Source organism: Cucurbita pepo, chromosome LG20 (assembly GCF_002806865.2).
Source record: "Cucurbita pepo subsp. pepo cultivar mu-cu-16 chromosome LG20, ASM280686v2, whole genome shotgun sequence".
Classification (NCBI taxonomy): Eukaryota; Viridiplantae; Streptophyta; class Magnoliopsida; order Cucurbitales; family Cucurbitaceae; genus Cucurbita; species Cucurbita pepo.
The window spans coordinates 2,437,435-2,451,860 of NC_036657.1; the positions used below are offsets into that span (position 1 = coordinate 2,437,435).

Consider the following 14,426-nt stretch of genomic DNA (forward strand, 5'->3'; position numbering starts at 1 on the left):
AATTACACATTATTAAGTTGGTCAGATAACTGATATCAGCTCAATTCTTAAATGCCTTCATTATTACATCTGAAGAACACGAGTACTGACAGAGAAAAGAATTTTCAAAAACATGCAAAAACCTTTTTGCAAACTTGGTTGTCGGGTTGGGTTAGGTTGGGGACAATGGTCTGGCTGTTGGATGTGGAAGCAGCTGAATTTTTAGAGGCCACGTTCCAAGCGACGATGACACACTGCAGCCGTGTGTCCAGCCCTTTTGCAAACTTGGCATATTGGTTTTGAGCCAGAATTCTGCCCCTGCTCCCGCCAAGAAAGTTCTTCAGACAACTCTGATTTTTACTTCTTGTTTGTCGTTGAGACCCGCTGGATGTGTTGGTTCTTGCCACATTGGCAGAAGGTTGGTTAATAGCAATCACATTCTTTAGGCCTTGAAGTTGTTCTTGACGCCTTCCAAAAGTAAGAAGCAGAATTTAAGCTTCAGTCCAATGGTCAGCAAAGCATTACAACTAGGGTCCAAAAAATCACCCCTAATTATGCCCTAACCTAAATAGTGGAGTCAGTTAATAAGTATTTTTTAAAATACTCAAGCCATCTTCTGACGACAAAATTGTAACTAGAGACTATGACACGTGCATAGAATATTATTATTTCATTTTCTTTGATCTAGTTAGTATAGAATATTTTTACGTTTTAATGTTTATTTAGTATTTCGCTATATTGTTTAATATGTTTTTGAATATGGAAGTTAATGACATGCTTTATATAATGTTTTAAAAATAAAAGAATAGAAAAGAGATAAAAAATGGGCCTTTTCCATTGAACACATCCATGTGCTTTTGGACACCAAATTCCTTCTCCAATTGGCTGCCCATTTGAATTTTGGGGGTATGGTGGGGGCTTCTTTGACCGTTTGCCGGTGAATAAACTGTCCAAGAAGCATATGCTTCTTTTTTTTGAGTTAGTTATATTTAGTTAAAGGTCCATAGAGGAGGTTGGACACTTTGTACGGTTAAGCAACTCACTCGAGCCGATAAAATGTAGTGTCACAAGGGCATTTGTACGGTAGACAAACAATAATTGTACGACACTTGTTCTAATTTGGCGAATAAGTCAGTCGTGAAAAATTCGGAGTTCATAGACAATGTCGAGATATGCTCGAACCTTAATTCATATTGGGGAGAAATGCTTTAAAAAATGTGAGCGATAAAATATGTTGAAAATAATTTAAAAGAAAGCAATGTTATCCAGTAAAAGCAATTATACAGTGACAACCACTTTGATAACATATAATCCAGATAGGAAGAAGTGACATAACGTGAAATAGTAAAAACCTATCTATGATGAAAGCAAAAAGGGGTTTAGAATAGGTGTGGACAACACGTCCTAGATAAGCATGACCGGTACATTTAACATGCAGTCATAGACAATACGACTTTGACAGGTATGACTGTAACACGCAGCAGCCTAAATCTATTGTCACTTTAGTGTACAGGGCAACTAGTCAAATAGGCTTAACAACTTTAAAAAAATTAACGTTGGAGATTCAAATCTACAAATGAGTAGTTATTAATACTTCGAACTCTTTGTAATAGATAGAAATATAGATAGAAATATGAAAATAGTTCTTATAAATATATTTTAAGATTAAAAATATTTAAATGCCTTGATTTACTTTAAAATACAATAATGATCAGATTAAAAATGCCTAAATAAAAGTAAATGGATATTAACAGATGTATTTTCTTTATTTTTGAAGATTAAATTTTTAATAATTAATTTTATTAAAAAGAAAAAAGAAAAAAGAAAAATGGAAACAAAGCGTGGGAAAGTATTTGTTCTTGGGTTGACTGCACTGGAAGCTGAAAGAGCAGCAGGCATTTGCATTTTCATAAGAGGTTTGTTTATATTGTTGAGGAAGGAAGAGGGCGAAGGGCGAAGGGAGAAGGGCGAAGGGGGCGGTGAAGGTACTGGAATGGGGAATCTGCTGCTGTGTGAATGCTCGGCCAACGCCAAACCCTAAGCACAAAGCAGAAAATCAAAGGCACCCACCAAAATTTTAAAAAAGCCAAATCGAAAGCCACCCACATTAACCCCACTACTCTCTCAACAGTGATACCTGTCATCCTCAATTGCGACTTTCCACCACTTACGTCCTCTCTCTCTCTCTCTCTCTCTTTCTATATAAATTAGGGTTGTCGTCTTTTCAATGAGTCAAGTTTCCAACGCTACCGAAGGGGAGGAAGAACCCCTGGTTCAGCCTTTGGAGCTTCCCAAAGGGTCTGACAAAACTGAAGTTGTGGCTGTTGAGGAGGAGGTTATGGAGAAACCCGAAGATCCAATGGACGAGGACTTGATCAGTCCGGCTACTGTTTTTCGAATCAAGCTCAAGCAGCCAAGATCCAATTTGCAGTACAAAATGAGTGTTCCTGAGCTCTGTCGCAATTTTAGGTTAGTTTTGCTTCTTGGGTTTTAACTTTTAGCTGCTGTTTATTTTATGGTTTTTGGATATTCATGCTCAGCGGGTTGAGCTAGGTGTTGATACATGCTTGGAATTGTATGATTGTTGCGTTGAGGTGTAAATTGGGTATGCACTTCGTGCTTTGGTGCCCATTTTTTTTGTTTGATTTTTTTATGGTAAATAGTCAAATGGTTATGGCACGTGGAGAATTGGGTGCAATTGCTCCCACTGACTAGTTTCTCAATTCGGTGGGTTTATGCTTCAAGTTTTATCTTATAAGATTTAAGTTACTTCAGGGAGCTTCAATTTCATCCTTCTCTGCTGGTTTTCTTTTTTCAGTGCTGTTGCTTGGTGTGGTAAGCTGAATGCTATTGCCTGTGCATCGGAGACATGTGCAAGAATTCCAAGGTTAACATTCGTTTATCTTTTGATCACGTTTTGAACGAGTCATGTGGGTTCGTGGTTTCATCTCAGAGGAGCATACGATGAAATAAATCGCATCCCATCCCGAACTATTTTCATTTCTAGAAATTGTTTGCTCTGCATACGCCAGGAATTGAAGGAATTTAGTTGTACAATTAAAGTTCATCTTACAACTACAGCTACACTCTTATTTATGAAACACGTCCTGAAAATCAATGGCAAGAGAATTTTTTCCCCTTCTCCGGACATGGTGTCTAATATGTGGTCCAAATAAAGGATTCTACTGCCGTTACCGTATTGATTAAACCATGTTTCTTATTTTGTCTTCTAAGTGATTATCATCTTTTGACAGTTCCAATGCAAACCCACCATTTTGGATCCCCATTCATATTGTGATTCCTGAGCGACCAACCGAGTGTGCCGTGTTTAATGTCATTGCAGGTATGGTGTATGCTAATGTGCTAATATACCTTACCGTTCCGTTACTCATTAACTTTATAGTGATATTTTACCGGTGGGATCTTTACAACCACCAAGTATGGAGATTTTAGTATGTCTGTTTGTAAAGCTGGGGATCCAATAAACCTAGAATTTTTGGCTTTAGTAGTATTCTTTTGCTTTGTTAGCTTGCAGCTGTTATTTTCTTTTGGTCGTAACAATCATATCCTGGATTCTTTAGTTTATTTCTGCTGCTTATTTGGGTAGTTGGGCGGTTAGCTTGGTCCTTCCTCTGTATAGAGGGCCGGGCCTTTATTTTGTAAGTAGGGTACTGTTTTAAATAGAATTCCTTGGAGTTTTACAGTCTGATACATTGATTGACTGTAGTCCTTTGATTGTTGATTCTTGATAATCCTTCTCTACATTTTCTGGCCCTTGTATTGGTTTTTCATATCAGGATAACAGTTGGTGGCTATTTACATAGTCTAACGAGTAAAGAACTTGGGAGAAAGTTCAGTTTGTTTAGGACAATTGAATAGGAGAGGTATCACTGTCGGTAGAACACCATTATTTCAGGAAAAATAAAAAATAAATTAATTTTTATGATTTTCCCCCAGATGCATTTTATTTTCCGTATTCAAAATTTTAAAACGTTCTTGACATTTTCAATCAAATGTATTTCACATTCTGCAGATTCTCCACGTGATTCGGTACAATTTATTGAATGGTCACCAACTTCCTGTCCACGTGCTTTGCTTATAGCTAATTTCCATGGGAGGTCAACTATCTGGACTCAGCCATCTCGAGTAAGCTCAAATTTTATTTCTTTCTTTTGCAGAATTAAGATTTCAGAATGATTGATGTTTTTAAGGGTTCATGTCACGAACTTTGCCTATTAGTGGTCTTGCATGTGCTCTTGAACTATATATGTTTTTGGCTGCAAGCATGCATCTTTTATTGTTTTAGTTTGTTTTACCGTTCTATTTTCCTCCAGGGTCCAGCTAACCTTGTTCGTGATGCTAGCTGCTGGCAGCTTGAGCATGAATGGCGACAAGATATTGCAGTTGTTACGAAGTGGCTGTCAGGGTTGTCTGCAGTATGTTATTATCTATGATATGTAGTTTTACTGGTGCATTTACTTTCTAAGTTATGCTATTAGTTTGTAGGCTGCGATTAATTTTCCTTCTAGCAGTTTCATTAATTCTTATATGGTGGGAAGTTGGTTGAATTGTAAGGCCGATTTCTGCTATGAAAAATTTATGATGATGATTGCCCCTTCATATCTTTTGCCCAGTTTGCTTGTTACTCTAAGGTTTAGACTTAAGATCAATCTAATAACCTTTCTAGAATTTAACTTCTTAGCAATTGTAAATGCTGCGCAAGTACACTAACTCAAGCATAAAGGTAGTACTTGAAACTTCATTTGGTTTTGAATGATTCATTGGTGCTTCTCTATTATGTTAAATTTGTAAAGAGAGGTTTACTCATACATCTATATGCATTTTTTTTTAATTAATCATGGCATTGCCTTGCATTCCCTCATTTTGGTGGTAATTATCGTTTCTTTTAGTTTCAATCGATCTCATACCTTAGGTCAATTGTCTTCTTTTTCATTTTGGCGACTACTTTCTGAATAATTTTTTAACATGTTCAAAATACCAGTATAGGTGGCTTTCAGCAAAATCTAGCTCATCAAACTCCAAGCCAAATTTTGAGGAAAAGTTTCTTCCACAGCAGTCACAAACGTCAGGTTGTTCCGAACTTTAAATTATTTTCATATCATGTACGTTTGCTTGTATCTGATTCTAGAGATTTGTAGCTCAGGATCCAGTTATCAACCTTGGAACATTTGATTCGCTGCTGCTCTGGGTTGTTTATAAAATTATCTAAATATATTTTTTTTGTCCAATGTTCCTAAATGTCCACCTTGAATTGGCCCAATGATCAAAGGGGCAAACTAGAAATCTATTTATTATTATTAATTTTTTGAGTTAATGAGTTCAAACCACAGTGCCATTTACCCTAGATATTAAATGTCCTACAAGTTTTTTGATAACAATATTGGACGTTTTGGTTTTTGTCTTGTGGGAACTACTCAAGATATGTGTGCCCTTACTTGGGTACCCTGGTTTTTTTAAAAAAGATAGAAATATATGTCCCGAATTTGTTGAATATTCTTAAGAGATGTCTAATGCAGTAATTTGCTTGTGTTTCAGCGAGGTGGCCAAATTTTCTTTGCGTTTGCTCGGTTTTCTCTTCAGGCTCTGTTCAACTTCATTGGTCCCAGTGGCCTTCTAGTCAAAATAGTTCACCATCAAAATGGTTCTGCACAAGTAAAGGACTATTGGGCGCTGGACCAAGTGGGATCATGGCTGCTGATGCCATCATAACAGATAGTGGTGCCATGCACGTGGCAGGGGTTCCAATTGTAAATCCATCCACTGTTGTTGTCTGGGAGGTTACTCCTGGCCCTGGAAATGGTTTTCAAGCCACTCCGAAGACAAGCACGAGCAATGGGGTCCCTGCTCCACTCAGTCCTCCTAATTGGTCTGGTTTTGCCCCATTGGCTGCATACCTGTTTAGCTGGCAAGAATTTTTATTATCTGAGTTAAAGCAAGGAAAAAATAAGACGCAAGATGTTAATGATAGTATTCCACTTCATTGTTCACCAGTTTCTAATTTTTCTGCATATGTCTCTCCTGAGGCTGCAGCTCAATCTGCCACAACTACTACGTGGGGTTCTGGAGTTACTGCTGTTGCCTTTGATCCAACTCAGGGTGGCTCTGTTATAGCTATTGTAATAGTCGAGGGTAATTATCTGTACAATGAATTATAACTTAGCTTCTCATTCATATCCTGAAAACTTCATTAATTTTTTTGCTTTATTTTCCTGTGAGAGGAACTCTTTCACCATGTGGGAAGTGTGGACGTCTAGAAATATATGCATTTTTATGATGTGAGGGGATTGCTGGCTTGGTATAGAGCTTAATTAATAATTCCTTTCCATGGGCTTTGATCTTCAAACGTTTTTGCAATTGCCTGCTTTCCCCCCCTTCCTTTTGGTAGCTGCAACCTCTTTCTTCTTTATTTTTGTTTGATCTTAATTCTTGTTTTTTGGGCAAAATCCATTATACAACCCAGTCCTTAATCTTATTGTTCCTTTATCGGTTAAAAGAAATTTAACCTTTTCCAATTAGTCCTTTTTACATTTCAGTCTGATGATCAATTACTCATGCAGGACAATACATGTCTCCTTATGATCCTGATGAAGGTCCTTCAATTTCTGGGTGGAGAGTGCAACGCTGGGAATCTTCACTTCAGCCTGTTGTTCTACATCAAATTTTTGGAAGTCCCACTGCCAGCTTTGGTGGTCAGGCACCCATGCAAACAGTTTGGTTATCTAAAGTGGACATGAGTATTTCACCAACTAGTGATTTTAAATCTAATCAATCAACAGCATCAGGACCAAACTCTGATTTACAGAAGTTGTCTGGAGCTTATGTTGATAAGGCAAAAAGAGTTTGTTTTGATCCATTTGATCTTCCCAGTGATGTTAGAACACTTGCTCGAATAGTGTATTCTGCTCATGGTGGCGAAATTGCTGTTGCTTTTCTCTGTGGTGGGGTGCATATTTTCTCTGGTCCAAACTTCGCTCCTGTTGAGAACTACCAGATCAATGTTGGACCAGCCATTGCGGCCCCTGCCTTTTCTTCCACTAGCTGCTGTTCAGCGTCTGTTTGGCATGAAGTGAATAAGGACTACACCATGTTGAAGATCATTCGTGTTCTTCCTCCTGCAGCTCCTAACAATCAGCTGAAGGCAAACTCTTCAACTTGGGAGCGTGCAATTGCTGAAAGGTGACTTGATGGTGCTCATTCTTTGGTATTTCTTATAATCCAATGACAATATTATGTGCTACTTCTCCGCTGAAGTATTAGATGAGTTTTCTTGTCATGGTTCTGATTATGAATATTTATTGTTAATGTAGATTTTGGTGGAGCCTTCTTGTCGGTGTTGATTGGTGGGATGCTGTTGCCTGTACGCAGAGTGCTGCTGAAGATGGCATTGGTATGAATGATTGAGTTTTTTGTTATTGTCGGAACAGAAATGACAGTGCAAGTGAGAGGTCAAGATTCGTTTAAATAACACGATAGTTTTTGAAAGTCATTTCTAATTGATGAATATGTCATTTCAGTTTCTCCAAATAGCGTCATAGCAGTGTTGGATGCTGATTTTCATTCACTTCCTTCTAGCCAGCACAGGCAGCAGTATGGTCCTGTAAGTTTTCTATTGTTTTGTTATCACCGAAAATAACAATTTGAGTCTATTCGAACTATTTTTGCATTCAGCTACCCAGATCTCAGAGTGCACGCTATTTTTTGTTTTTTTTTTATTTGCATTTCTGGAGGCTTTTGTTCATTGATTTAAGCTAACTTATGAATCCATTATTTGTGTCTGTTTTTCTTTCTTTTATCTGATTGGAGGTTTGTACTGTGTTTGTTTCATTTTCTGGCTTATTCTGGTAATCCTTTATCACTTAAGTTGTGGGATAATTTACATCTAATGTGAAACTTCAAGATCAAGTTTGTTTCATGTGGTGGTTCCTGGTGTACCTTAAAATTTGTGAGTTACGGTGGCATCAAATGTTAAGTTTAATCCTGTTGATTGAAAATTGCTTTGAAACTGTTTTGTTGGCTACTTGATTTCGTGTTCTACTATGGAGGAAAGCTATGGAAGAAAACTATTGTAAATATGTTATAAAGGAGGAGCAGGTTTCCTATCTCATGCTGTCCCTCTAGTTCTTGTAGCCCTTCATGTGGTGTTTTTCATTGTGAGAATATTTTTCGTTAAAAGTTCAGATTAAAGTGGATGGTGGCACTGGTAATTTGGGTTTGGTTGGACCCTTGGCCTGAAGTGGTTTCCCATAGGAGAAGTTTCCTTGGCCTTTTAGCTTGGCTTTGGATAAAAGAATCACAATGAAAGGGGCCTGGTGTGCTTCCTTGAGTTTCTGGCCAATCATCTTTAGAAAATACTTCTCGAGAATTTTTTGCTCTTATAGCTCTTCAGCTTCCCTTTCTCTCAAGACAGTGGAGCTAGTAATTGGCTTCTTGAAAAATCAGGGTTCTTCTCAGTGAAATCTTTGTTGTCCTGTCTTTCACAGGGTCCTCAAGTTGTCCAGTCAGCTCTATATTTAGGTCGGGTGAACATTATTGGCGAAGTGCAACGAAGTTCTTCATGTTTGTTCCTACAACCGAACTTGTGCTGTTTATAAGGCTTTTAGAACCAAGACCACCTGCTTCTTTTCTGCCCAGCAGCTTAAGACCTATGGTGCGAACTGTTGGGCTTTTTTCAATTAATCTTTTTTTATGCTCAGAAATGTGAGAGAATGACTTCTCTTAGACTTTGTGGTCTTAGCTTAAGGATAAAAGGCAACGTTTTGTTCATTAATAACTTCCCAAAGTTTCTTCAATGTTACTACTTTCTGGAACATTGATGAATGGTGGGATGAATCTGTCTTTGTTTCTATTTGTCGGTGTCTTAGGTTCTATATGTCTTCGTTCGAGACCCTATTTGCACAGCCATTTTTGTTTATTTCATCGTGTTTTTATCTTAAAAGATATTCACATTGACCTTCTTCTCATTTTCTGAGTGCTGGTTAATCATATTGTAGAGAATCGTGACCTGTTTTCGTAACTGCCTACGTACTTATTTTCATTTTTTTTTTCTCTTGTCCACAAAACAGAGCTTGGACAGGATAAAATGTAGATTACTGGAAGGCACTAATGCGCAAGAAGTCAGGGCAATGGTTTTAGATATGCAAGCAAGATTGTTGCTGGATATGCTGGGCAAAGGAATTGAATCTGCTTTAATAAACCCGTCTGCTTTACTATCTGAGCCATGGCATGCATCCGGTGAAACATTATCCGGCATTGATCCTGAAGCAATGGCGGTAGAACCAGCACTGATCCCTAGCATTCAGGTTTGATTTGTCTAGCTTCAAATTTGTCCTTTATATATTTATTTCAGTAAAAAAGCTAGAGTATTGATGCATTCATAGGAACTTATGAAATGCTTTTGTCTTTCACCACGATGGCGTGGCTTGGTTATATTGGCCCTCCAAATATGCCTAGCCACTTTTTAGCAGAAAAGAGTGGCTATAGCTTTCTAATGACAATTGAACTGTGGGAAAGGGCATGAGTTAATTGCCCCTCTCTCTCTTTTACTTTTAGATTTATCAAAATCATCTCTTTCCCTTATTTTGAGGGTTGCAAAGTGATGCAGGCTTACGTTGATGCTGTCCTTGATCTTGCTTCACATTTCATTACACGTTTGCGACGTTATGCTAGTTTCTGTCGCACTTTGGCAAGTCATGCTGTTACAGCTGGAACTGGTAGCAACCGAAATATGGTAACTAGTCCTACCCAGAGTTCTGCATCTCCTGCGACAAGCCAGAGTGAGTTCACTCGATTTCCTTATATATGAATTGTTGAAAAAGAGATCTCTCTGTTATCTTCCCATATTGAAAATAGTTAAGTTTTCAGATTCAGACGATTTGTTTCTTTATTTGTTCAGTTTTATTTATTTCTTTAAATTTTAAAATGTTTTAATAGTTTTGTTTGTTTATGAATGAATTTTATTTTATTTATTAATTAGCAGCTGTAAGATGGCTTATTTTCTTTGAACTTGCGGAGTTGATGCCTAGAAAACTCCTTTGTTGCTTTGTTCGAAAATGGAGGCATGATCACATCCAGGTTAATCTAGGTTGCATGTAATTTAAAATTTTTATCGCATGTTTCCAGGTGCTCAAAGCGGTACAACAAGTTCAGGAAGTACCCAGATGCAAGCTTGGGTACAAGGTGCGATTGCCAAGATTAGTAGCACAACTGATGGAGTATCCAGTTCAACTCCAAACCCCATTAGTGGTTCATCTACCTTTATGCCAATAAGCATAAATACTGGAACTTTTCCTGGAACCCCAGCTGTTCGGCTTATTGGGGATTGCCATTTTTTACATAGATTATGCCAACTTTTGCTCTTCTGTTTTTTCTTTCGCCGAACACAGCTTCCCCGTTATATTAGTAATTCACAAAAAAATGCTGATGCAAACATCCAAAAGCCTCAACCCGCTGTTCCTGGGAAAGTGGAGGAGATTAGCTCCAATTCTGTCAAGCCAGTGCCAAATATAATTAAGCCTGAGGAAAGTCAAATAGCTCGAGCTGTTCCGCTTGTAACTGGAGCTAAAGGAGCTGAAGAAGGGCTTGCTGGTAGGTCAAGAATCGGTACAGGCAATGCTGGTCAAGGATATACTTCTGAGGAGGTAGAACAAGTTATTTTTTTCGAGTTTTGGTACAGATTATCTATTCCTTTCCTCCTTTTTAGGCTTCTTGGGATAATTCCTAATTTACCCGAGCTTTCTAGTTGGTGGTATTTACCATTGGTGGTATGGGAATCAGGGTGATTCTTTTTATTTGCAAGGATAGATCCTAATTTGGCATGAAGTTAATTAGGTGAGTTCATAATTTTAGTGTAAAAGAAGGCTTCAACTGCTTTAATTTTTACTCTGCAGGTGAAAGTCCTTTTCCTCATACTTATAGATCTCTGCCGCCGTACTGCTAGTCTTCCACATCCATTACCAGTCTCCCAGGTTGGGAGTAGTAATATCCAAGTGCGTCTGCATTATATTGACGGCAACTATACTGTATTGCCTGAAGTTGTGGAAGCATCCCTTGGTCCACATATGCAGGTATTTAATGTTTGTTGCTTTCATGGATTACGGAGTTTGTATCTTATTTTCCCATAAAATGTTTTGTGGCAATGAGTTAAGGAATTGATACTTTTTATCCCATAATCATGAAAATGCTAATAATATATGAAGTACTACTGTTATAACAGAAGACCAAATAGTTTCTTTGATTCTGTCACTTATCGCCCCCCTTGAGATGGTCAGAGAGACCATATGGATAGTTGAAGATAATTTCTAACTTTGATGGTGGTTGGGCGTAGGTTTAACCCTGAACATTGACCTAACATCTGCTGTGTAACTGGAAGTCCTCGAGTGTTTTATTATTATTATTATTAAATGGAGAAACAAACAGGAAGTCCTAGAGTTGACATTTACTTGTCGATCTAATTACAATCATATGACTACCTTTGTCTTCTGATTTTTTGTTGGGGCAACCTTTTGCAGCCCTTGTGCTCGTTTTTCGTTGTTCCTCCGTTTTGTGCTTTAACCCCCCCAAATAATAATAATAATTTTCCTTCTGATGGTCTGGGCTGCATAGAATATGCCCCGGCCTAGAGGTGCAGATGCTGCTGGTCTGTTGCTTCGGGAATTAGAACTCCACCCTCCAGCTGAAGAATGGCACAGGCGGAATATGTATGGTGGGCCTTGGTCTGATGTAGATGATTTGGGATCCACAGACGATAATTCCAAGCTTAGTAATTCGTCAGACCCACTTGATCTCAACTCATTGGAAAATTGCAATGTTTATTATGGAGCTAATGGTTTGTGGCCTAGGAAGCGCAGGATGTCTGAAAGAGATGCTGCTTTTGGCTTGAATACGTCCATTGGTCTCGGAGCATACCTAGGTATAATGGGATCTCGTAGAGACGTTGTGACTGCTGTCTGGAAGACTGGTCTTGAAGGGGTTTGGTATAAGGTTCGATTGTAGTTCCCTTGTCACTCTTCTCATATTATTTCAATGATTCAAGTACAGTGACGTTTCTTTGAAGTATTGAGACTGTGAGAAAATTACATTCCAAAATCTCCTACATATTTAGTTCAATAAAAAGGATACATTTTTTTTTCGCTTAAATTGTGTCAGTATTTTTAAAATTTATTCAACTCTAGGAAGTTGAAGCCAATGAGTTATTTTGCAATAATATCAGTTTGCTGCAACATGCTTCTAGATTTAAATGGCGTCATGTTTATGGGGTATTACTTTAAATTTAGAAGGATTGACTACTTCTACAGACTATGCGTTGCTAATCTTTGTGTTGTATTCATTGTGATTCTTCCGACTTTGTGATTTGCAGTGCATGAGATGTTTGAGGCAGACATCAGCCTTTGCTTCACCTGGTGCTACTAATGATACTACTCAAAACGAGAGGGAGACTTGGTGGATTAGCCGATGGGCTTATGGATGCCCAATGTGTGGTGGAACATGGGTTCGAGTAGTATAGTTATGCCTTGCCATGTAGAACCCTGGCTTCAACAATAGGGTCGCAATACTCACTTTCATCCAGTGATGTTCATTGTGTCATTTATAATTTTGCAGACCAAAATTTTAAAATGTCCTTTCCTTAAGTTCATGCAATCAAATTGCTTCATTTGATAAAATACGGTTACATCAGATAGGGGATACAGTTGCACGAGTTAGAGGATGAACTGCATTTCACCTTGTTTAGCACTGCATTTGCCAGCTCATCTCACCATAAGGTATGTTTATTCGATTTTCTGTTCTCTGAATTTTCTAATTTGGAAAATAGTTCAACTTTCCGGTTTCCACGCTGTTATTGAAATTAACCTCCGGGAAGTTGGGTACTATTTGTCTTCTAACTCTTTATTCTGCCTCTGGATGGTAAATAGAAAGGGAATTAGAAAGTAGAAAGTAGCTAGTGAATAGACATCAAAAGAGACCGAGGGAGCCTCATTAACTGAAGTCCTGATTAGTTTGAACCAAGTAGCAGTTCTAAATGCCATTGGTTAAATGAAAATGTGCCATAATTACTAATATAATTTGAGTAGCAGATTAAGGGATTAATGGTTATGGCTCTCGTTTTTGTTTGATAGGTTATGAGATGGAATATGGATATAGGTGAATCCTGTTTCCTTCACTGTTCTATCTTTCAAATTCTTGATGGAAATAAATGAAACTGTTGAAAGTGTCATCTTTTATGTGTGTTTTGTGCCTGATACACAAATTAGAGGCGTGCGTGACTTACCCTTTCATTTGTTTTCTCCTGCCAATACACTCTGTAGCAGATATGCACCTTACAGTTTCGTTGCTCTTTGGTTCTCCACCTCTAATTTTATACCTCTTTGAAATTACAGGTTGGAGTTTCTCTTGCGTATGGGGAGCTTGATGAGTGCCATTATTATCTTGTTCATAAAAATTCTCAGTACAGTGACCAATAACAAGAAGAATGTCCAGCTTAGAAGGCAAGATATTAGTTAATTTCATGGGAAGTAGATACCTGATTCATTGCCATCAGAGTGGGAGGTGGGGGCAGCGGGGCGTGTAGCTGAGGCAGAGTATTTTAGTTTTGTACATGGTAGACCAGTGTTGTTTCAGAAGAGTCGAGCATGGAGATAGACGATGGAAGCCTGAAGGCCTCCTTAGGCTGCAGTTGTACGTATAATTGATAATATTAGCGCCACCTGGATGACAGTGGCTTGCATGACTTGTGTAGAAATAGACACTACAAAAAATATGAATTTTTGCATAGATTATTTGAACAGAACAGTACGACTCCATTTACTTGCTACCCTCATGATTCATGAGAAAGATGACATCCCTCATTAAAAGCTTGTAATATGCAGGCTTTTGGCGTAATTTTTTTTAATGTAATTTGTTAATTATTTAACTAATTATCTAACTTAACTGCATTTTAGAGTGCTTTTGTGGGACCCCATGTCGGCCGAAAGGGAGAACAAAACATTCTTTAATAGGGGTGGAAATCTCTCCCTAGCAGGCATGTTTTAAAAATCTTGAAGGAAAGCTTGAAATGACAACATAGAGAACAATATTTGCTAGCGGTGGGTTGCTGGTACAAATGGTATTAGAGTCAGACATATTGGTGTGTCAACGAGGACGTTGGGTCCCGAAATGGGTGGATTGTGAGATCTCACATCGGTTAGAGAGGGAAACGAAACATTTTTTATAAGGGCGTGGAAACCCAAAGAGGACAACATCTGATAACGATGAGTTTGAGTTGCCGTCTTAATTGAGTCTAGAGTCTTAAAACGTTATGTCGAGAGGAACTCTCTTTGAAAGGCTCTCATTTTTTATTTTTTAATGTGAATAAGTTCGAATTTTTTTTTTTTCTCCATATAAATAATACTCAAATCTTACTGAAAAAACTGTAGAAATTAAAATATACAAAA

At 38.0% G+C, this 14,426-nt stretch overlaps 1 protein-coding gene across 1 annotated transcript; it reads left to right on the forward strand.

Moving 5' to 3' along the window:
* Positions 1–1,921: 1,921 nt before the first annotated feature.
* On the forward strand, positions 1,922–13,869 carry LOC111782747 (mediator of RNA polymerase II transcription subunit 16). Its single transcript, XM_023663547.1, has 17 exons — positions 1,922–2,448; positions 2,798–2,866; positions 3,234–3,322; positions 4,013–4,125; positions 4,314–4,415; positions 4,982–5,069; positions 5,536–6,129; positions 6,558–7,176; positions 7,308–7,387; positions 7,515–7,597; positions 9,063–9,299; positions 9,602–9,773; positions 10,120–10,637; positions 10,887–11,063; positions 11,602–11,979; positions 12,356–12,758; positions 13,374–13,869. The coding sequence occupies exons 1-16, from the start codon at positions 2,207–2,209 to the stop codon at positions 12,500–12,502; spliced, it is 3,708 nt and encodes a 1,235-aa protein (XP_023519315.1). The 5' UTR covers positions 1,922–2,206; the 3' UTR covers positions 12,503–12,758; positions 13,374–13,869.
* Positions 13,870–14,426: the final 557 nt, after the last annotated feature.